The sequence below is a fragment of the Anolis carolinensis genome, chromosome 1, assembly GCF_035594765.1.
Source record: "Anolis carolinensis isolate JA03-04 chromosome 1, rAnoCar3.1.pri, whole genome shotgun sequence".
Classification (NCBI taxonomy): Eukaryota; Metazoa; Chordata; class Lepidosauria; order Squamata; family Dactyloidae; genus Anolis; species Anolis carolinensis.
The window spans coordinates 210,431,642-210,449,394 of NC_085841.1; the positions used below are offsets into that span (position 1 = coordinate 210,431,642).

A 17,753-nucleotide genomic window follows, 5' to 3' on the forward strand; every position below is an offset into this window, starting at 1 on the left:
GGAAATATTAACATACGCCTCAAGGACATTCCATAGATATATAAACCCCCTTTGCCTAGTCTCCAACAGACCTCACGATTCTGAGAATTCCTACTATAGATGTGAGTGAAACGTAAAGAGAGAATGCTTCTGGAACATGACCATACAGTCCGTAAAAATTCATTACAACCAATTCTGTGGTTGCATCTATAATAATAAGGATAACAACTATATTTTTACATCCTGCCACCATCTCCCTAAGGTTGGCTTACATGGGGACCAAGCCCAACTTAGGCAAAGATTACAAACAAAACACATTTAAAGACATAATAATATAAACAATCTGATTAAAACAATTAAAACCAGCAGAGGAAAAACATAATAAAAATGCATCGACTAACATCAACAACCAATAGCCAGGAAATGGGCATGATCAGATTCTACACTTTAAGGTGGATGCAGCTTGACACCACTTTAGCTGCCATGGCTCAATGCTATGGATTGCTGGGAGTTATAGTTCTGCTTGGCACCAGCACTCTTAGAGAAGGCCAAATAAAGGCCTTGTTGAACCACAACTCCCATTTTTCTATAGCATTGCGCCTAGGCAGATATAGTGGTGCCAAGCTGCATTAATTCCAGAGGGAAACTTTGAGAACAAGGCAGTTGAGATGTTGTGTAGTTTTGGTGTTCTAGCTGTTGTGGGTTTTTTTTTCGTGTCAGGAGCAACTGGAGTTGCTACTGGAGTGAGAGAATTGGCCGTCTGCAAGGAGGTTGCCCAGGAGATGCCTGGATGTTTTGATGTTTTACTATCCTTGTGGGAGGCTTCTCTCATGTCCCCCGCATGGAGCTGGAGCTGATAGAGGGAGCTCATCCGCGCTTTCCCCGGGTGGAATTTGAACCTGGCAGCCTTCAGGTCAGCAACCCAACCTTCAAGTCACAAGCTGTTGTGGTAATCTCTGAGCGGTTAGACTCAATTTAACCCTCTCTGGAGGAGATTCCACCAAAATTCAACAGAGTAGCAAAAGCAAAAGCTTTCAAGTGCAGCAGTTACTTACACAGGGTGAGCAAAGTGAAGCATTTGACCATTTAGGATTGCAATGGACTGCAGAGTCTCAGTAAAAGTTCAAAAAGTATTTATTCAGGTAAAAAGAACTCCATTGTAGATAGAAAGGCTTGGGAGCTGTCTAGTCTACTCTAGACTGGTTTTTAAGGAAAAATAAGAAAGGAAAAATAACAAACATCTAAATGCAGTAGAGTCTCACTTATCCAACACTTGCTTATCCAACATTCTGGATTATCCAATGCATTTTTGTAGTCAATGTTTTCAATATATCATGATATTTTGGCGCTAAATTAGTAAATACAGTAATTACTACATAGCATTACTGCATATTGAACTACTTTTTCTGTCAAATTTGTTGTATTACATGATGTTTTGGTGCTTAATTTGTAAAATCATAACCTAATTTGATGTTTAATAGGCTTTTCCTTAATGCCTCCTTATCATCCAACATATTCGCTTATCCAAGTTCTGTCAGCCCGTTTATGTTGGATAAGTGAGACTCTACTGTAGTTACAGCTTGCCAGGAGAGACAATGGTTCCAACCTCATAGTCCAGTTTATTGGGGCCATAAAAGACATTCTAACCAATGAGAAGTTAGTATCCCTGGAGATTCACATTTCTGCTAACTTCAAAGTAAGGGACGTGATGTAAACAGGATAGAGTGAAACACAGTAAAGCCTGTCTAGGCATGCGTTGGAAACAGGGAAAGGATTCCTTCAATCTAAGTCTATCATCTATCTAACTATAAAAGGTAAAGGTTTCCCCTGACGTTAAGTCCAGTCATGTCTGACTCTGGGGGTTGGTGCTCATCTCCATTTCTAAGCCCGAGGCGTTGTCCATAGACACCTCCAAGGTCATGTGGCCGGCATGACTGCATGGAACGCGTTACCTCCAGCTCAGTGCTTTAACGCACTTTGCCACCTGGGCTACCAACTATATCTAGACTTGAGTAGTCCAGGATGATTCCCAACACTAGCAACGTTAGGGGTCGGGCTGTGGTGCAGGCTGGTAAACAGCTGCTGCAATAAATCACTCTGACCATGAGGTCATGAGTTCGAGGCCAGCCCGTGGCGGGGTGAGCACCCATCAATTAAAAATAAAATATAGCCCCTGCTCGTTGCTGACCTAGCAACCCGAAAGATAGTTGCATCTATCAAGTAGGAAATAAGGTATCACTCATAAAAGTGGGGAGGCAAGTTTAACTAATTTACAACCTTGGAATGCGGAAGTGAGGAAGTGTCATCAGAGTGGATGATGAAGCAGCTGCTCCCCCCTGTGGCCAGAATCGAACATCCCCTCAGGAGAAGGTTAAATTGCCTCTGCATCTGTCTGTCTGTTGTCTCTGTCTCGGTTGTCTCTGTCCCCTACCCAAACTTTGCCCCTCTGGAGCAGGTACAATCAAAATTTTTAAGATCAACGATGCAAGTCCCCAGATGCATCTCAAACGCCATCCTGCATTTAGAGATAGGCCTTGTGAGAGTGGAGGCGAGAGCATGGATAGCCACTCTCAATTACTGGCTGCATCTGTCTCACTCGCCATGTGGCCTTGCCCGCTAACTCTGAGAGATGAGTTTCAATCTACATGGAACAAGGTAGTAGCAACAAAATTCGCAACTCTAGGCTTCTCTCAAAAACATCTACTAAACATGGGATGGGACCAAGCTAAGGTCCACATCAGACAACGGATCCTGGACACAGAGCTACAATCTGATTTGGTTTGCTCTCCAGTCTTTAACATTAGTGCAGACAACAGATATACCATCGCTCCCATGGCTTATTTAACAAACCTGGAGGTGCCTAATCATCATAAAGCCTTCACTCTTGCAAGATGTCACTCCCTCCCATCAGCAGTACTGGAGGGGAGGTACCGGAAGACCCCTGCTCCTGAGAGACTATGTCCTTGTGGGTCTGGCCATATCGAAACTATCGAGCACGTGCTCCTCCAGTGTATGTTTTATAGAGATACTAGCTGTGCCCGGCCACGCGTTGCTGTGGCGAAGTATGGTGGTATGGGAAATAAAGTATTGAGGAATTGGTGATAGTTAAGGTAAAGGGTCCCCTGGGCTGAGTGGGTTGCTAGGAGACCAAGTGAGCGGAGCTTAGCATTCTAACTGGCAGCAATTGGATAAAAACAATTATTCCTCTCCCTCTAATTAGGACTTTATTTTTCTTTTCTTTTTGTTGTATCAACCTAGAGGCATGGATGAGGGGTTGTGCTGTTAATTTTCGAGGTTGTGGGGTGTTTACTTTTGTTGCTTTGTCCACTGCTGTGATGCCATCACTCTTTTATATATATAGATTAGAATCAATTTCATCACTCCTTGGCTTTTAAAACATCCAGGCCGCACTGAAAGATACTACACCTCTCTGCTGCTCTCAGACTCCTGTTCTGCAATAACCTATAGTGTCGCCAGGTTCTGTGTGGCAGCAATTTCCATCAGACGGACTATGACTGACCCCACAGGGCCTGTAGCCAGAGCAATCTGTTATAACTGAAAGACTGAAAATGCTCCCTTTATCCCCCTCCAGAGCCTCTTAGTGGATCGATATTTACTACCGTGTTTCCCCGAAAATAAGACAGTGTCTTATATTAATTTTTACTCCAAAAGATGCACTAGGTCTTATTTTCAGGGGATGTCTTATTTTTCCATGAAGAAGAATTCACATTTATTGTTAAACAAAAAATGCACATTTATTATATACTGTACAGTAGTTGTCATCACAAACCAGCATAACCAGACAAACTGTGAATCCTATCAAGAATTTCTTGTTACTAACATTATTTCCATGTACAACTGGTATGTACATTTACTAATCCTGCATGCTCTGGTGTTCTGTTTGGCAGGCGCTGGGCATGCTTCCAAATAAAAACTTTGCTAGGTCTTACTTTCAGGGGAGGCCTTATATTTAGTAATTCAGCAAAACTTCTACTAGGTCTTATTTTTCGGGGATGTCTTATTTTCGGGGAAACAGGGTATTAGCTGACCCTGCTAATAGTCTGCTTTTAATTTGTTTTTATTATAGCATGTTTTTAAGGTGTTCTTTTATCTGACTTTTATGGGAACTGCGATTCCCCTTTTCGGGCACCTGTGCCTATTTCTATATATTCTGGTCATAGACGGTAATAAATTGCTGAACTGAACTGTCTCGGTTCGATGTGTTTATGGGCATTGAATGTTCGCCCTAGATGTACATAATGTGATCCGCCCTGAGTCCCCTTCGGGGTGAGAAGGGCGGAATATAAATACTGTCAATAAATAAATAAATAAATAAATAAATAATAGGGCGGTGTGGACCCAACCGAAGTGACAAGGTGTGGCCCTAAATCCAAGAAGCAGCCCCCCTCCCCCGCCAACTCGCCAAGGAAGGATTGCAGCGGCTCCCCTGGGCCAGGCCTTCCCAAGCGACTGTCGAATAATTAGAAAGCGCGGGATAATGATGACTCCTGTCATTGAGGCCTCTGCGTGTGTGCTTTGGGAAGGGGGGGGGGGAGAAAAGAGACGATGCTGCTGGACGGCGGCGGGGTGTGTTTGTGGGGGAGGTGATGCTCTTGCGGAAAGTTCACACGTGCAGCTGTATTAGTTACTGATTCGTGTGATTAAATGCTAGTCTCAAGTGCCCTGATCCGCAGCTGAAGGCGGCCCCATTAGCATAACACTGATGTTTAATTTTCATACGCATAATTAGCCATATATTTAACGCTAATAGCGGCGCGCTCAGCCCTTGGCCGCCTTGCAAACAGCCTGCCGAGGGAGACTCTGTGTGTGTGTAATACAGTAGAGTCTCACTTATCCAACATAAACGGGCCGGCAGAACGTTGGATAAGCGAATATGTTGGATAATAAGGAGGGTTTAAGGAAAAGCCTATTAAATGTCAAATTACATTATGGTTTTACAAATTAAGCATCAAAACATCATGTTTGAAATACAAAACCCCTGGAAGCTGGGAACACACTGATATACTGTAGATCAGGGGTCCTCAAACTTTTTAAGCCGAGGGCCGGTCCACAATCCTTCAGACTGTGGAGGGGCCGAATTATCATTTGGGAAAAAAAAAATTCCTATGCACACTGCACATGTCTTATTTGTAATGCAAAACAACAACAACAATGAAAGTACAATACAATATTTAAAAATGAAATCAATTGTAACCAACATAAACCTATCAGGATTTCAATGGAAAGTGTGGGCCTGCTACTGGCCAATGAGATAGTCAAGTTAATTAGGATTGTTGTTGTGTGTCTTCAAGTCATTTCAGACTTTGGGTGAGCCTAAGTCTAAAATTATTTATTTATTCATTTACTACATTTATTTATTACATTTATATCCCGCCCTTCTTACCCTGAAGGGAACTCGGAGCAGCTGTATGCACATACAATATATTATATTATTAGCATAGCACAATATTAGCATTATATATTGCTATATTGAACTATACCACTATACTGTAATATTATATATAATATATATCATATAATTAATATTATTATATGGTATTATTAGTATATTGTATAACATATTATTATAATATTATATGTATATACAATATATTATATTATTTAAAATGATATAAAATATTATTTATTTATTTATAGTATTTATATTCCCCCCTTCTCACCCCGAAGGGGACTCAGGGCAGATCACATTACACATGTAAGGCAAACATTCAATGCCTTGACATAGAACAAAGATAGAAGACAAACGCAGGCTCCGAGCTGGCCTCAAACTCATGACTTCTTGGTCAGAGTGATTGGTCTCAACTGGCTGCAGCTGGCTGCTCACCAGCTTGCGCCACAGCCCGGGCTGTGGGCGGGGGCCAGGTAAATGACCTTGGAGGGCCGCATCCGGCCCCCGGGCCTTAGTTTGGGGACCCCTGCTGTAGATTAATCATCTCTAGAATCCCATATTGAGCAGAGCAATGGCAACACTGGGAAACAAAAATTTGCTAAATATTTGATATTGGTCAACTGTCTCCAGAATCTCACCTGGAGCTGGGTGGCTCTGTGTTAGGAGGAGGATTTGGCTTGTGCCTTCCAGCCTGGCAGAAGGGGCTGGACTGGAGAGCCTCTGAAGGGAGGAGGGGGTCTCTTGTGTTTCTAGGGTGCTATGCCTCTAATGATTCTTGCTTGGGTTAAAAGAGGAGGAGGAGTAAGCCAGAAGTGCAAGTTGCTGCAAGGCTGACAAGGGTAAAAGAGGGAGAAGAGGGAGGAGGAGGAGGAGGAAGAGAGAGTGCGTGGGGGAGAAAAAGGAAGGGAGAAGGAGAGAGAGGGGGGGATCTGGAGCAAAATGTGTGTGTGTGCAGGAGGAAAGGGGGGTCCTCCACCCGCCCACCCACCCACCCAGGTAAGGAGATGACAGAAGGCAGCCAGCCCCCGCCACACTCGCCAGCCCTGACTTGGCCCTCGCATATAAATGGCCCCCCATGGGATGATTCACCCCCCTTCCTTCCCGAGATGCGCTTTCCTCCTTCCAGTTTTTTCGAAAGGGAAAGAGCCACAGCTCGCACCTTGGATTGAGTGAAAGATGCAATGTTTCCAATTGGCCACTAGATGGCGTCGGATAATACGGAGTGTCGGATAAGCGGAAGTCGGATAAGTGAGACTCTACTGTATGTGTGTGTGTGTAAATCATTTCTTCCCCTCTCTCTCTCTCTCTCTCTCTCTCCCAGGTTTGGCCTGAGCTGAACTTCTCTCCGGCCCAATCTTCTTTCCCGCCCCGCTTTCCCCCCATTTCCACCTCGATTCGGGTAATCCGAGGGAAAATGAAACCAAACAGGCACGCCAGGCCCGAATGTTCCTCAGCCAAGGCTGGGAACCCCTTTCCCCTCCCGCCCCTTTAATGGGTCGCAAACGCTGCATCAGAGCCTCCCTTCAGTTCCCAGATCCTCTTCCGAGGGGTTGGCGGCTCCTTCTCCGGTCCAAACCGACACTTTCCGCGGGAACGATGTGCGTAAGTGATCCGTGGGATTTTTAGGAGGCTTGGCGGGGGTTTCTTTAGCGTCCCCAATGTGCTTCGACATTTGGAGACACCCCGGCTGGATCTACACTTCCTTATATGCCAGGATCTGATCCCAGATTATATAACTCTATACTGCCAGATAATCTGGGATCAGATCCTGGGATATAGGGCATGTAGATCCACTCCTAGAACTGAGGGGGGGGGGGGGCGGTAACTCTTGGAGGGTTGAGGGAGGAGGCGCTCCATGCAATCATGCCGGCCACACGACCTTGGAGGTGTCTATGGACAACGCCGGCTCTTCAGCTTAGAAATGGAGATGAGCACCAACCCGAGTGGGTCACCTCAGGGGAAAACCTTTACCTTGCCTAGATCCACACCTAGAACTGGGGGGGGGGGGGGGGGAGCCCGGTAACTCTTGGAGGGTCGAGGGAGGAGGGACTGGTGGAGAGCAAGGACTGCAAAGTTACTGTGACTTTTGTTAGAGGGAGCACTTCGGTAGCTGTGCTGCTGTGAGTTATCCGGGCTGTATGGCCATATTCCAGAAGCATTCTTTCCTGACGTTTCGCCACATCTATGGCAGGCATCCTCAAAGGTTGTGAGGTCTGTTGGAAACTAGGCAAGTGGGGTTTATATATCTGTGGAAGGTCCAGAGTGGGAGAAAGAACTTTGAGGCAGGTGTGAATGTTGCAATTGGCTACCTTGATTAGCACTGAATGGCCTTTCAGCTTCAAAGTCTGGCTGCTTCCTGCCTGGGGGAATCCTTTGTTGGGAGATGATTAGCTGGCCCTGACACACAAGAGTTCTTTCTCCCACCCTGGACCTTCCACAGATATATAAACCCCACTTGCCTAGTTTCCATCAGAACTCACAGCCTCTGAGGATGCCTGCCACAGATGTAGGCGTAACGTCAAGAGAGAATGCTTCTGGAACATGGCCATACAGCTCGGAAAATTCAAGGCAATTCAGCGATTCCGGGCATGAAAGTCTTCGACAACACACCACTATTCTGTTTCTTATTTTACGGCCTTTGGAATTACTAAGAGGATCCTCTAAAGACATCTCCCACTTTCCCCTTCACTCCAAAGATTTATTTACCCCATTAGGCAGCCTCAGTTTTTCCTTAGAACTGAATGGCCTTTCAGCTTCAAAGTCTGGCTGCTTCCTGCCTGGGGGAATCCTTTGTTGGGATGTGTTAGCTGGCCCTGATTGATTAATGCATGTAAGTCCTCTGTTTTCTGAGTGGTGTTCTTAATTTACTGTCCTGATTTCTCATCCAGAGAAGTCAGCCATAGCTGAGCACTTGATCAGCCAACCTGGACACAGCATATTATTACGCACTTTGCACTATTTTAAATTTTGTATATTGTATATTATAATTGTTTTAACTGTTTTAATGTTTATTTTATTGTACTATGGTGTATTGGCATAAATTGCCAGTCTGTAAGCCGCCCTGAGTCCCTGCGGGTGAGAAGGGCAGGGTAGAAATGATAGAAATAAATACATAAATAACATAGAAATGCTGGACCACTCTAACAATCACCATGGCAGTCTACACAGAGAAGCCACTGAAATCCACAAACATGTGTACAATTTCAATAGAAAGGAAGAATCCATGAAAATGAACAAAATCTGACTACCCATATTAAAAAAAACTTTAAAATCAGGACAGCAAATAAAGAACAACACTCAGTAGACAGGGGAATTCCAGACACAAAACAATCAGGGCCAGCTAATACCTCCCAAGTTGATTCCCCCAGGAGTAAGCAGCCAGACCTTGAAGCTATTCATTGCAAATCAAGGTGGCCAATTGTAACATTCACACTTGCCTCCAACAGACAAAGAGTTCTTTCTCCCACCCTGGACCTTCCACAGAAATATAAACCCCACTGGCATAGTTTTCCAACAGACCTCACAACCTCTGAGGATGCCTGGGCAAAACGTCAGGAAAAAAAAGGTCTCTGGAACATGGTCATAGGTAAAGGTAAAGGTTTTCCCCTGATGTTAAGTCCAGTCCTGACTGACTCTGGGGGTTGGTGCCGGAAGAGCCGGCGTTGTCCGTAGACACCTCCAAGGTCATGTGGCCGGCATGACTGCATGGAGCGCCGTTACCTTCCCGCCAGAGTGGTACCTATTGATCTACTCACATTTGCATGTTTTCAAACTGCTAGGTTGGCAGGAGCTGGGGCTAACAGCGGGCGCTCATTTCACTCCTGGGATTTGAACCTGGCACCTTTTGGTCCGCAAGTTCAGCAGCTCAGCACTTTAACGCACTGTGCCACCATACAGAAAGGAAAACTCACAGCAACCCTGCGATTCTAGCGTCTGGTTCTTGGTTTGTGAGGCGATACTAAAAAGCAGAGGCAAAATGGGGCAAATGGGGATGGCTGGGTTGGGTATGTGATGCCCCTCAACCTAAGTGCCAACCTGGGTTGCATCTACACTGTCATATAATACAGTTCAAACTGCATTTATATGGCAGTGTTGATTAAATCCTTGAGCCATTTTCCATCTCTGTCATGGAAACAGTATTCCAGGGAAATCTTTGGCCCCTTCAAAGGGTCCAAAGATTATCTGCTTTGAACTTAATTATATATAATGTGTTATATAAGGGGGGCATCTTAAAACATTGGCCTCACTATCTACTCTTCTGGCAGATATCTTAAGCGTTTTCTCTGGGTGCATCTATACTGAGAACTGAAGTCAGTTTTATTATATAGGAACCAGTTTGAGGCCTAGATGGTGATGACACAAACCACAAAGTACTGATGCCCATTAAGGATTTCCTTTTATGCAATGTTGTCCGCTATTTGTAGCCTGGTGCACTTTCTGAAAGGGTCCCTTCGGGCAACCAAGGGCACTCAAAAATGTTGCAGAGCAATTGGGGAGACAGAAGCCTTATTCCCTCCCTTCTGGTATGTTTGTGATCCCTGATTAAATTATCTAAAATATAAATTTGCTAAACACTGCAGGATTTATTGATGGCACCTATTTAGTGTCTCATATACAGTACTTGCACAGTATATGTGTGTGGAGTCTCTTGCCACTTTATGATTTTCCACAGAAGATCTGTATAGGAAAGATAATAGAGTCTCACTTATCCAAGCTTCACTTATCCAAGGTTCTGTATTATCCAAGGCAGTCTGCCTTTTAGTGGTCATTGTTTTTGTAGGAAATGTTGCAATGTTTTGGTGCTAAATTTGTAAATACAGTAAATACTACATAACATTACTGTGTATTGAACTGCTTTTTCTGTCCATTTCTTGTAAAACATGATGTTTTGATGCTTAATTTGTAAAATCATAATGTAATTTGATGTTTAATAGGCTTTTCCTTAATCCCTCATTATCCAATATTTTCTTAATTCTCAAATCCAATATTTGCTTAATTTGTAAAATCATAATGTAATTTTGTTTAATAGACTTTTTCTTAATCCCTCCTTATTATCCAAGATTTTTGCTTATCCAATGTTCTGCTGGCCCGTTTGGCAGTGAGACTCTACTGTAATATCAAAGATAGCTTTGATGGTGTGGCGAGTGAATTAGAACCAGACATCCTGAAGAGTGAGGTTGAATGGGCTTAAGAAGCTTTGCTAATAACAAGGCAGCAGGAGACAACAGGATCCCAGCTGAACAGTTTAAAATCTTGAAAGATGATGCTGTCAAGGTGATGCATGCCATATGCCAACAAATATGGCAAACACAAGAATGGCCATCAAACTGGAAATATCAATTTATAACCCCATACCAAAAAAGGGAAATGCTAAATAATGCTCAAACTTTCGTACAGTAGCACTTATTTCACATGCTAGTAAGGTAATGCTCAAGATCCTGCAATACATGGAGTGAGAGTTGCCAAATGTTCAAGCTAGATTTTAAAAAGGCAGAGGAACGAGAGACCAAATTGCCAATATCCGTTGGATAATGGAGGAAAGTAGGGAGTTTCAGAAAAACATCTATTTTTGCTTTATTGACTATTCTAAAGCCTTTGACTGTGTGGATCATAATAAATTGTGGCAAGTTCTAGGTGGTATGGGGATACCAAGTCACCTTGTCTGTCTCCTGAGAAATCTGTATAATGATCATGTAGCCACAGTAAGAACAGACCACGGAACAACAGACTGGTTCAAGATTGGGCAAGGAGTACAGCAGGGCTGCATACTTTCACCCTACTTATTCAACTTGTATGCAGAACACATCATGCGACATGCGGGGCTTGATGAATCCAAGGCTGGGGTTAAAATTGCTGGAAGAAACATCAACAACCTTAAATATGCAGATGATACCACTCTGATGGCTGAAAGCGAGGAGGAGCTGAGGAGCCTTATCACCAAAGTGAAAGAAGAAAGTGCAAAATCTGGCTTGCAGTTAAACATCAAGAAAACCAAGATTATGGCAACCAGACTGATTGATAATTGGCATATAGAGGGAAACAGTGACAAACTTTGTATTTCTAGTTAATTGAAATGACTCAAGGCTATGGGATGCTGGGAGTTGTAGTTTGGTGAGCCAGACCTTTTTTTCCCAACCAGTCTCTCAGATATCCTCAAGAAAGACAGAAAGAAAGGACTCGCACAAGGTGTTGGCCTGGCTTTATTTAGCCTGGAAAGAGGCTTTGAGACCCCAGCTTTCACTTTAACCTCTGTCTCTCCTCCAAATCTCTTCCTGACACATCATTGTGGAAGAAACATGGGGAATTTTCTTTTTGTCCACCATGGGAGGGAGAGGGGAATAGGAGACACATACAAATTTTTCCTTGTGAAGTACAACAAAATGGAGGAGGGTTTATACCCCACAGTCCTTTAAGCACCAAAAAGGGTGCCACCAATTATAAGGTGATTCAGTGCATTGAAGAATATGACCCCCTGCAAGTTTCTTTTTCCCCTGAGGTAGAGCCACTGCCAGGAAGAAAGATGGTGCCTTTTTCCTCAGATGCGGGCTCCATCTATTAAGAAATTCCTTCAAAGCTATTGCTAAGATTTCGTCCACACCAGGTGATTTTCCTCCCCTTGCCCTTGAGATCAACAGAAGGCGCATTTTTGGCTGGTTCTCCTCGAAAATGGATCTGTCAAGCCTCCTCTTCGGGCAGATGGGTCAAGATTTCAGCTCCACCAGATGTAATGACAAGAGTATGCTCAAACTGGGCTGACCTGAAAGACAAGGGGAAAAGGGCAGATTTACCATTTTTATAAAGATGATATAAAGAGCCCCCGGTGGCACAGCATGTTAAAGTGCCGAGTTTCTGAACTTGCGGACCAAAAGGTCACAGGTTCGAATCTGGGGAGCGGAGTAAGCACCCACTTTAGCCCCAGCTTCTGCCAACCTAGCAGTTCGAAAACATGCAAATGTGAGTAGATCAATAGGTACTGCTCCGGCAGGAAGGCAGCGGTGCTCTATACAGTCATGCCGGCCACATGACCTTGGAGGTGTCTACAGGCAACATCAGCTCTTTGGCTTAGAAATGGAGATGAGCACCAACCCCCAGAGTCAGACACGATTGGACTTAATGTCAGGGGAAACCTTTACCTTTAATAAATATTGTGCCAGAGTGGAGGCCTGTTTGTTTATTTGAGGGAAGCAAAGAAGAAAGACAGGGGAGAAAGACCCCTCCCCACAAAACCAACTGGGGTCTTTTTTCCTTGAATCCAAGTTGCTTAAATCCAACAGCAGCACCTTTTATTGTCCAAGGAGACGGCTGTCCATTTGTCCCTGAGGATTTTGAACTCAGACGTTCCTTCCATGATGATGGGTTCTGTCAGTACATAAAACACAAGGAATGGATCAGGACCTGAAATGCCCCTCTTTCCATCCTCAAAACTTCAGGTCATCCAGGGGTGAATCTACACTGTAGAATTAACTCAGTGTGATATCACTTTTCTTGCCCTGGTTCAGTGCTATGAAATCATGAGAGTTGCAATTTTATGATGTATTTAGCCTTCTCTGCCAAGAGTGTTGGTGCCTCACCAAAGTACAACTCCCATTATTCTATAACATTGAGCCATGGCAGTTCAAGTGGGTTGTATTGCTTTTACACTGTAGAAGATGTACCCTGGGGAAAATTCGCCTTCACCTGTACCTTTTCTCTCTTTTTAAAGTTACTTTGCTGAAAATGGCCATCTTCCAGGATCAAACATGAGGTTTAATAAAATGGAAGAAGGGCGTTCCAATCAAGCTGTAATTAATATCCCTGTGGATCATAAATAACTACCCAAACATCAGCCACTTCCCTCCAGAGAACAGATGGGATGGAAATATTTGAATGTTGTGTGTATTTTTAACATACATAAAAATCAAGCTTTAAAATGTTCATTAAGTCAGCAAAACAACAATGTTCTTATTTCTCTCTAATTGTCCAGCCATTTAGGCACCAGTGAGTGAGGAATACACTTTTACCCACCCGTTCAAGCGTTTGATTGGTGCTTGATCTGACCAGTCTTCCAGAAGGAGATAGTTGACTGGCTACTCCTCGTAGAGTGAGACTCTTAGCCTCTTCTAGGCCAACAGAGGCCTTCATTTTTTGAGATGTTGTGTTGGACGCAGAGGTGTCAAACTTGTGGTTTTCCAGGTGTTTGGGCTTCCAAATCCCAGAAGCCCTATCCAGCTTATTCAATGGCCAGGAATTCCAAAACATTTGGAGGGCCATCAGTTTGACACCACTGTGTTGGAGGTAAGGCTTGGGGATGAATCCGGGAATGAAAAAACGGCATCTTGCTTGGAAACTGAGCTCTCTTCAAATCCCTCATCAAACTTCAACAACTGAGGGTGCATCTATACTGTAGGACTAATGCAGTTTGACACTGTTTTAACTATACTATTTAGTCATAAGAATGGTAGTTTTATGAGTCTTTAGCTTTTAGCAGTGGTGTCTCACCAAACTACAAATTCAAGGATTCTTTGAATTGCGTCTTGGCAGTTCAAGTGGTGTCAAACTGCATTAATTCTATAGTGCCAATCAATGCATTCTGAAATATTGTCACTTCCTTATTCCGTATTCCACTTTCAAGTGGTTGACTCCATAGGACTGTCGTGAGAAAGGACTCTGCTTCCTCACAAGAATGCCACTGTGCTCTTTGTAATGTCCTGGCGATTCAGCCCTTCATGTCTGAACAACAAAAATGCTAAACATCAGAGGTCCTTAATAGGACACAACATTTCTGACTTTGTTAAAAAACACTCACTAAGTTTAGCTGGATTAGTGTTTAACAATGGGACCAGGAAACGGTCAGAGCTTCAGATGAAATAATTCCTTCCAAGAAATAAAGGCATACAGTCCTATCAGTCTGTTAAAATTATCAAAATATTCAAACAAGAATGTTGTATAAACTCTTCACTTCAACAAAGATCCTAAAGAAAGCATTCCCAGATTCCTTCCACTTCAGGATCACACATGAACTAACCTATTGTAAACGCCATGCCCTCTTGCATTAACAAATCGCTTTTGTTTTCTGCAAAACAAAGCAAAATATTTTATTAATCACAAAAGAATACAATCATTCAATGTCATATGCAAACTGTTGTTCTTTTGCATTTTTGTGGGGTTAAGAACTGTTGGAAATTACAACCTTCTTCAAGCCTCCTCTAGTAATTTGTTAATCTATGATTCTGTTTGCTTACTGTTTTATATATATGTTCTGGTATGCAGCTTCTTTAGCTCTATGTTTCCTGAGAGGTTGTGGGGAGGCTGACCTGATCTGAGACTGCTCACAGATCTGATCACATGACCTGATCTGAGACTGCTCACAGATCTGATCACATGACCTGATCTGAGACTGCTCACAGATCTGATCACATGACCTGATCTGAGACTGCTCACACCTCAGACTCTAGTTTAGAGTCTCTTTAGAGACTTTAGACTGAAGAGCCATCAAATGCTTGCTGTTGTTGTAAGAAAAATGCCCTGTGCCATCTGCACAAACTATCTCAAACATATCTGAAATTGGACTGATATGCTATGTACCTGTATTATGCTGAACACATGAAGTTGTGAGTAAACCAAATATGTTATTTTACCAAAGCCTACTTCATTTTTGTCTCTTGAGCACATGATACAAAACAAGTTTTTCTGGGAGAGTAAATATATTTTTGGGCACTGAAAAACATTTCTGAAACTCTGCTGTTTTTGTGCAAACTCTGCTGTTTTTGTGCAAACTGCTGTTTTTCTAACAGATCAGAGACAATAGGTTCAGTCTAACAACTAAAGACATTGCCTTGCATATTACATCTGGTTGTATACCATATGAAAAGATTCTACTCAAACAGGGTTTTGGCTCTTCTCGGAAAGATCAAACTTTTCCAAAAGATTATGATCTCCAAAAGTTATGAATGTCATTTTCCAAAAAGAACAACTCCCATCCATGCAAGCAGCTGAAGGTTTCCAAAGCCTAAAAGCAGAGGCTCAACGTCCTTACTTCAGGTTTGGGGTATGGCCTTTTTTAAATAACAAAAGCGTGTTAAAAGTATAAGAGAACTAGCTGTGCCCGGCCACGCGTTGCTGTGGCATTGTCTGGTGGTGTTGGTGAGAAATTGTTGAGGTAGTGGTGGTATTGAATGTCTGTTGTATGGTTGTCTTTATGTTTAGTATGCACACTGAAGTGGATTATATGGCAGTGTGGAGTCAAGATTATCCAGTTCAAAGCAGATAATATAAGATTCTAAATGGGTTATATAGCTGTGTGGAAGGACCTTGAGTCTATACTGCCATATAATCCAGTTAAAATCTGATAATCTGTGGAAGAGGCCTAAGTGAGGCCTAACTGTGCCTGTCCCCTGGGCTGAGTTGGTTGCTAGGAGACCAAGTGGGCGGAGCTTAGCCTTCTAATTGGCAGCAATTGGATAAAAACTATTATTCCTCTCCCTGTAATTAGGACTTTATTTTTTCTTTTCTTTTTGTTGTATCAACCTAGAGCCGTGAATGATGGGTTGTTGTCAAATTTCAAGGTTGGGGTAGTTTTGTTGTTTTGTCCGCTGCCCTGATGTCATCACTCTTTTATATATATAGATGCACTTTGTTCAAAATAAGGGTTTTTTTGACCCAAAACATTCCCTCCTCCTAGCCCAATGTTTACAGTTATTTACTTTTCCTTTGTTTATTGTTGTTTGTGCCCTTTCCTAGTTACTTGCTGGACTGCTTGTATTAAGAACATGAATACTGTAAACATTCAATGTACTATTACCGCCTATATAATAACTAACAAAATGTTCAGGAAAAAAATAAAGATTTTTTTTTTTAAAAAAAACCCTGAACAACACACACACACAACACTATCACGTTTTTATGGGAGTGAGCAAAAGACAACATCATTTACAAATCAAATTATGTGATAATTTAAAGGGGAAAGGGTGGAGACATTGAGTTTTAATTTTAATATAAAAAGTGTTTTATTCAAAAACACACAAAAGCAAAAACAAAAGCTAGAGATGCCAGTTCTAGGAAGAGGCACAAATGTGTGCCCCCAATTCTTGCTCAGCAATTTCCCTTTGACAGAAGTTATAAATGGGATTGATTTCAGAGCAAATCAAAAAAACTCAAATGCCATCTTTTTTGGGCGGTGGGAGAGAGTTGCAGTCAAATTACAAGGGACTACTTTGTCTTAGCTCCTTGCATCAAATCCTCCCAAAAGGTGTGTAAGGTCATTTTATTGTCTTTCTGTATTAGCAATAGAGACCAGAGGCACTACTGTTGCTCCCTTCCTTTCACAAATCCCACATGTGTAGGAAACAAGATAAAAAAGAGAGTGGGTGCTATTCAATGTCCTATGAGAAGAGGAGCTTCTGAATAAGCTTGTGGTAGGAGGCTTAAAATACACTCTTTTACAGCTGACAAAGTTTTTTTTAGGGGAGAGGTGACAGTAAAAGTCTATATGTGCCCTCAAGTCACGTATTGACTTATGACAACTCTATGGTCATATCATAGGGTTTTCCTAGGAAAGGAATTCTCAGGGGCAGTTTTGCCATTTCCTTCCCCTGAAATATAGTCTACAGTACCTGGTATTTGTTGGTGGGTGATTTCCCATCAAAGTACAAACCAGGGCTGGTCCTGCTTAGCATCTAAGATAAGATGGGATTCTGGTGCTTTTAGGGCAAATTCTATTTGGCACCTGCTTTCATGAAGTGGAGCCCCCGCCTGCACAGCAGGTTAAACTGCTGAGCTGCTGAACATGCTGACCAAAAGGTTGTGAGTTCGAATCCGAAGAATGGGGTGAGCTCCCGCGGTTAGCCCCAGCTTCTGCCATCCTAGCAGTTTAAAAACATGCAAATGTGAGTCGATCAATAGGTAACACTCTGGTGGGAAGGGAACAATGTTCCATGAAATCATGCCGGCCACATGACCTTGGAGGTGTCTATAGACAACGTCAGCTCTTTGACATAGAAATAGAGATGAGCACCAACCCCCAGAGTCGGACACAACTAGATTTAATGTCAGGGGAAAACCTTTATCTTTGGCCCAGTTCACCTTCGTTTAAGTTTTTTGTACTGTTTTTATATTATGTTTTATTATGCTATGGTTACTATTTTATTGCTTTACTACGTTAGCTTGTTCTATTGTAATTGTCTGGGCTTGGCCCCATGTTAGCCACCCCAAGTCCCTTCGGGGAGATGAAGGAGGGGTACAAAAATAAAGTTATTACTTATTATTATTATTATTATCTTTACCTTTCATGAAGTGCAGCCAACATTATCACATGCCCAATCTAAGATCTGTGACCTACAGTCCACGAAAGCCTGTCAAATAAAACGTGTGAGCTCTTCAGGTGAGA

The 17,753-nt window shown here is 42.8% G+C and overlaps 1 protein-coding gene and 1 long non-coding RNA gene across 5 annotated transcripts in view; one reads left to right on the forward strand and one right to left on the reverse strand.

The window, feature by feature from the left end:
• LOC134294205 (uncharacterized) overlaps nt 1–16,220 on the forward strand; it is a 48,250-nt gene extending 32,030 nt beyond the window's left edge. Inside the window, exons 3-4 of one of the 2 annotated variants that reach the window (XR_010001177.1) lie at nt 6,711–6,991; nt 13,092–16,220. This is a non-coding gene — a long non-coding RNA (uncharacterized LOC134294205). The remainder of the gene's footprint in view (nt 1–6,710; nt 6,992–13,091) is intronic. The other variant, XR_010001178.1, reaches the window with a different exon arrangement.
• The window catches only part of metap1d (methionyl aminopeptidase type 1D, mitochondrial), a 121,591-nt gene continuing 115,409 nt past the window's right edge, over nt 11,572–17,753 (reverse strand). For all 3 annotated transcript variants that reach the window (XM_062964489.1, XM_062964484.1, XM_062964491.1), the window contains 3 exons: nt 14,394–14,441; nt 12,670–12,748; nt 11,572–12,146 (listed from right to left, as the gene is read on the reverse strand). In XM_062964489.1, the coding sequence (XP_062820559.1) occupies nt 12,065–12,146; nt 12,670–12,748; nt 14,394–14,441 (209 nt within the window). In that variant the 3' untranslated portion in view covers nt 11,572–12,064. The remainder of the gene's footprint in view (nt 12,147–12,669; nt 12,749–14,393; nt 14,442–17,753) is intronic.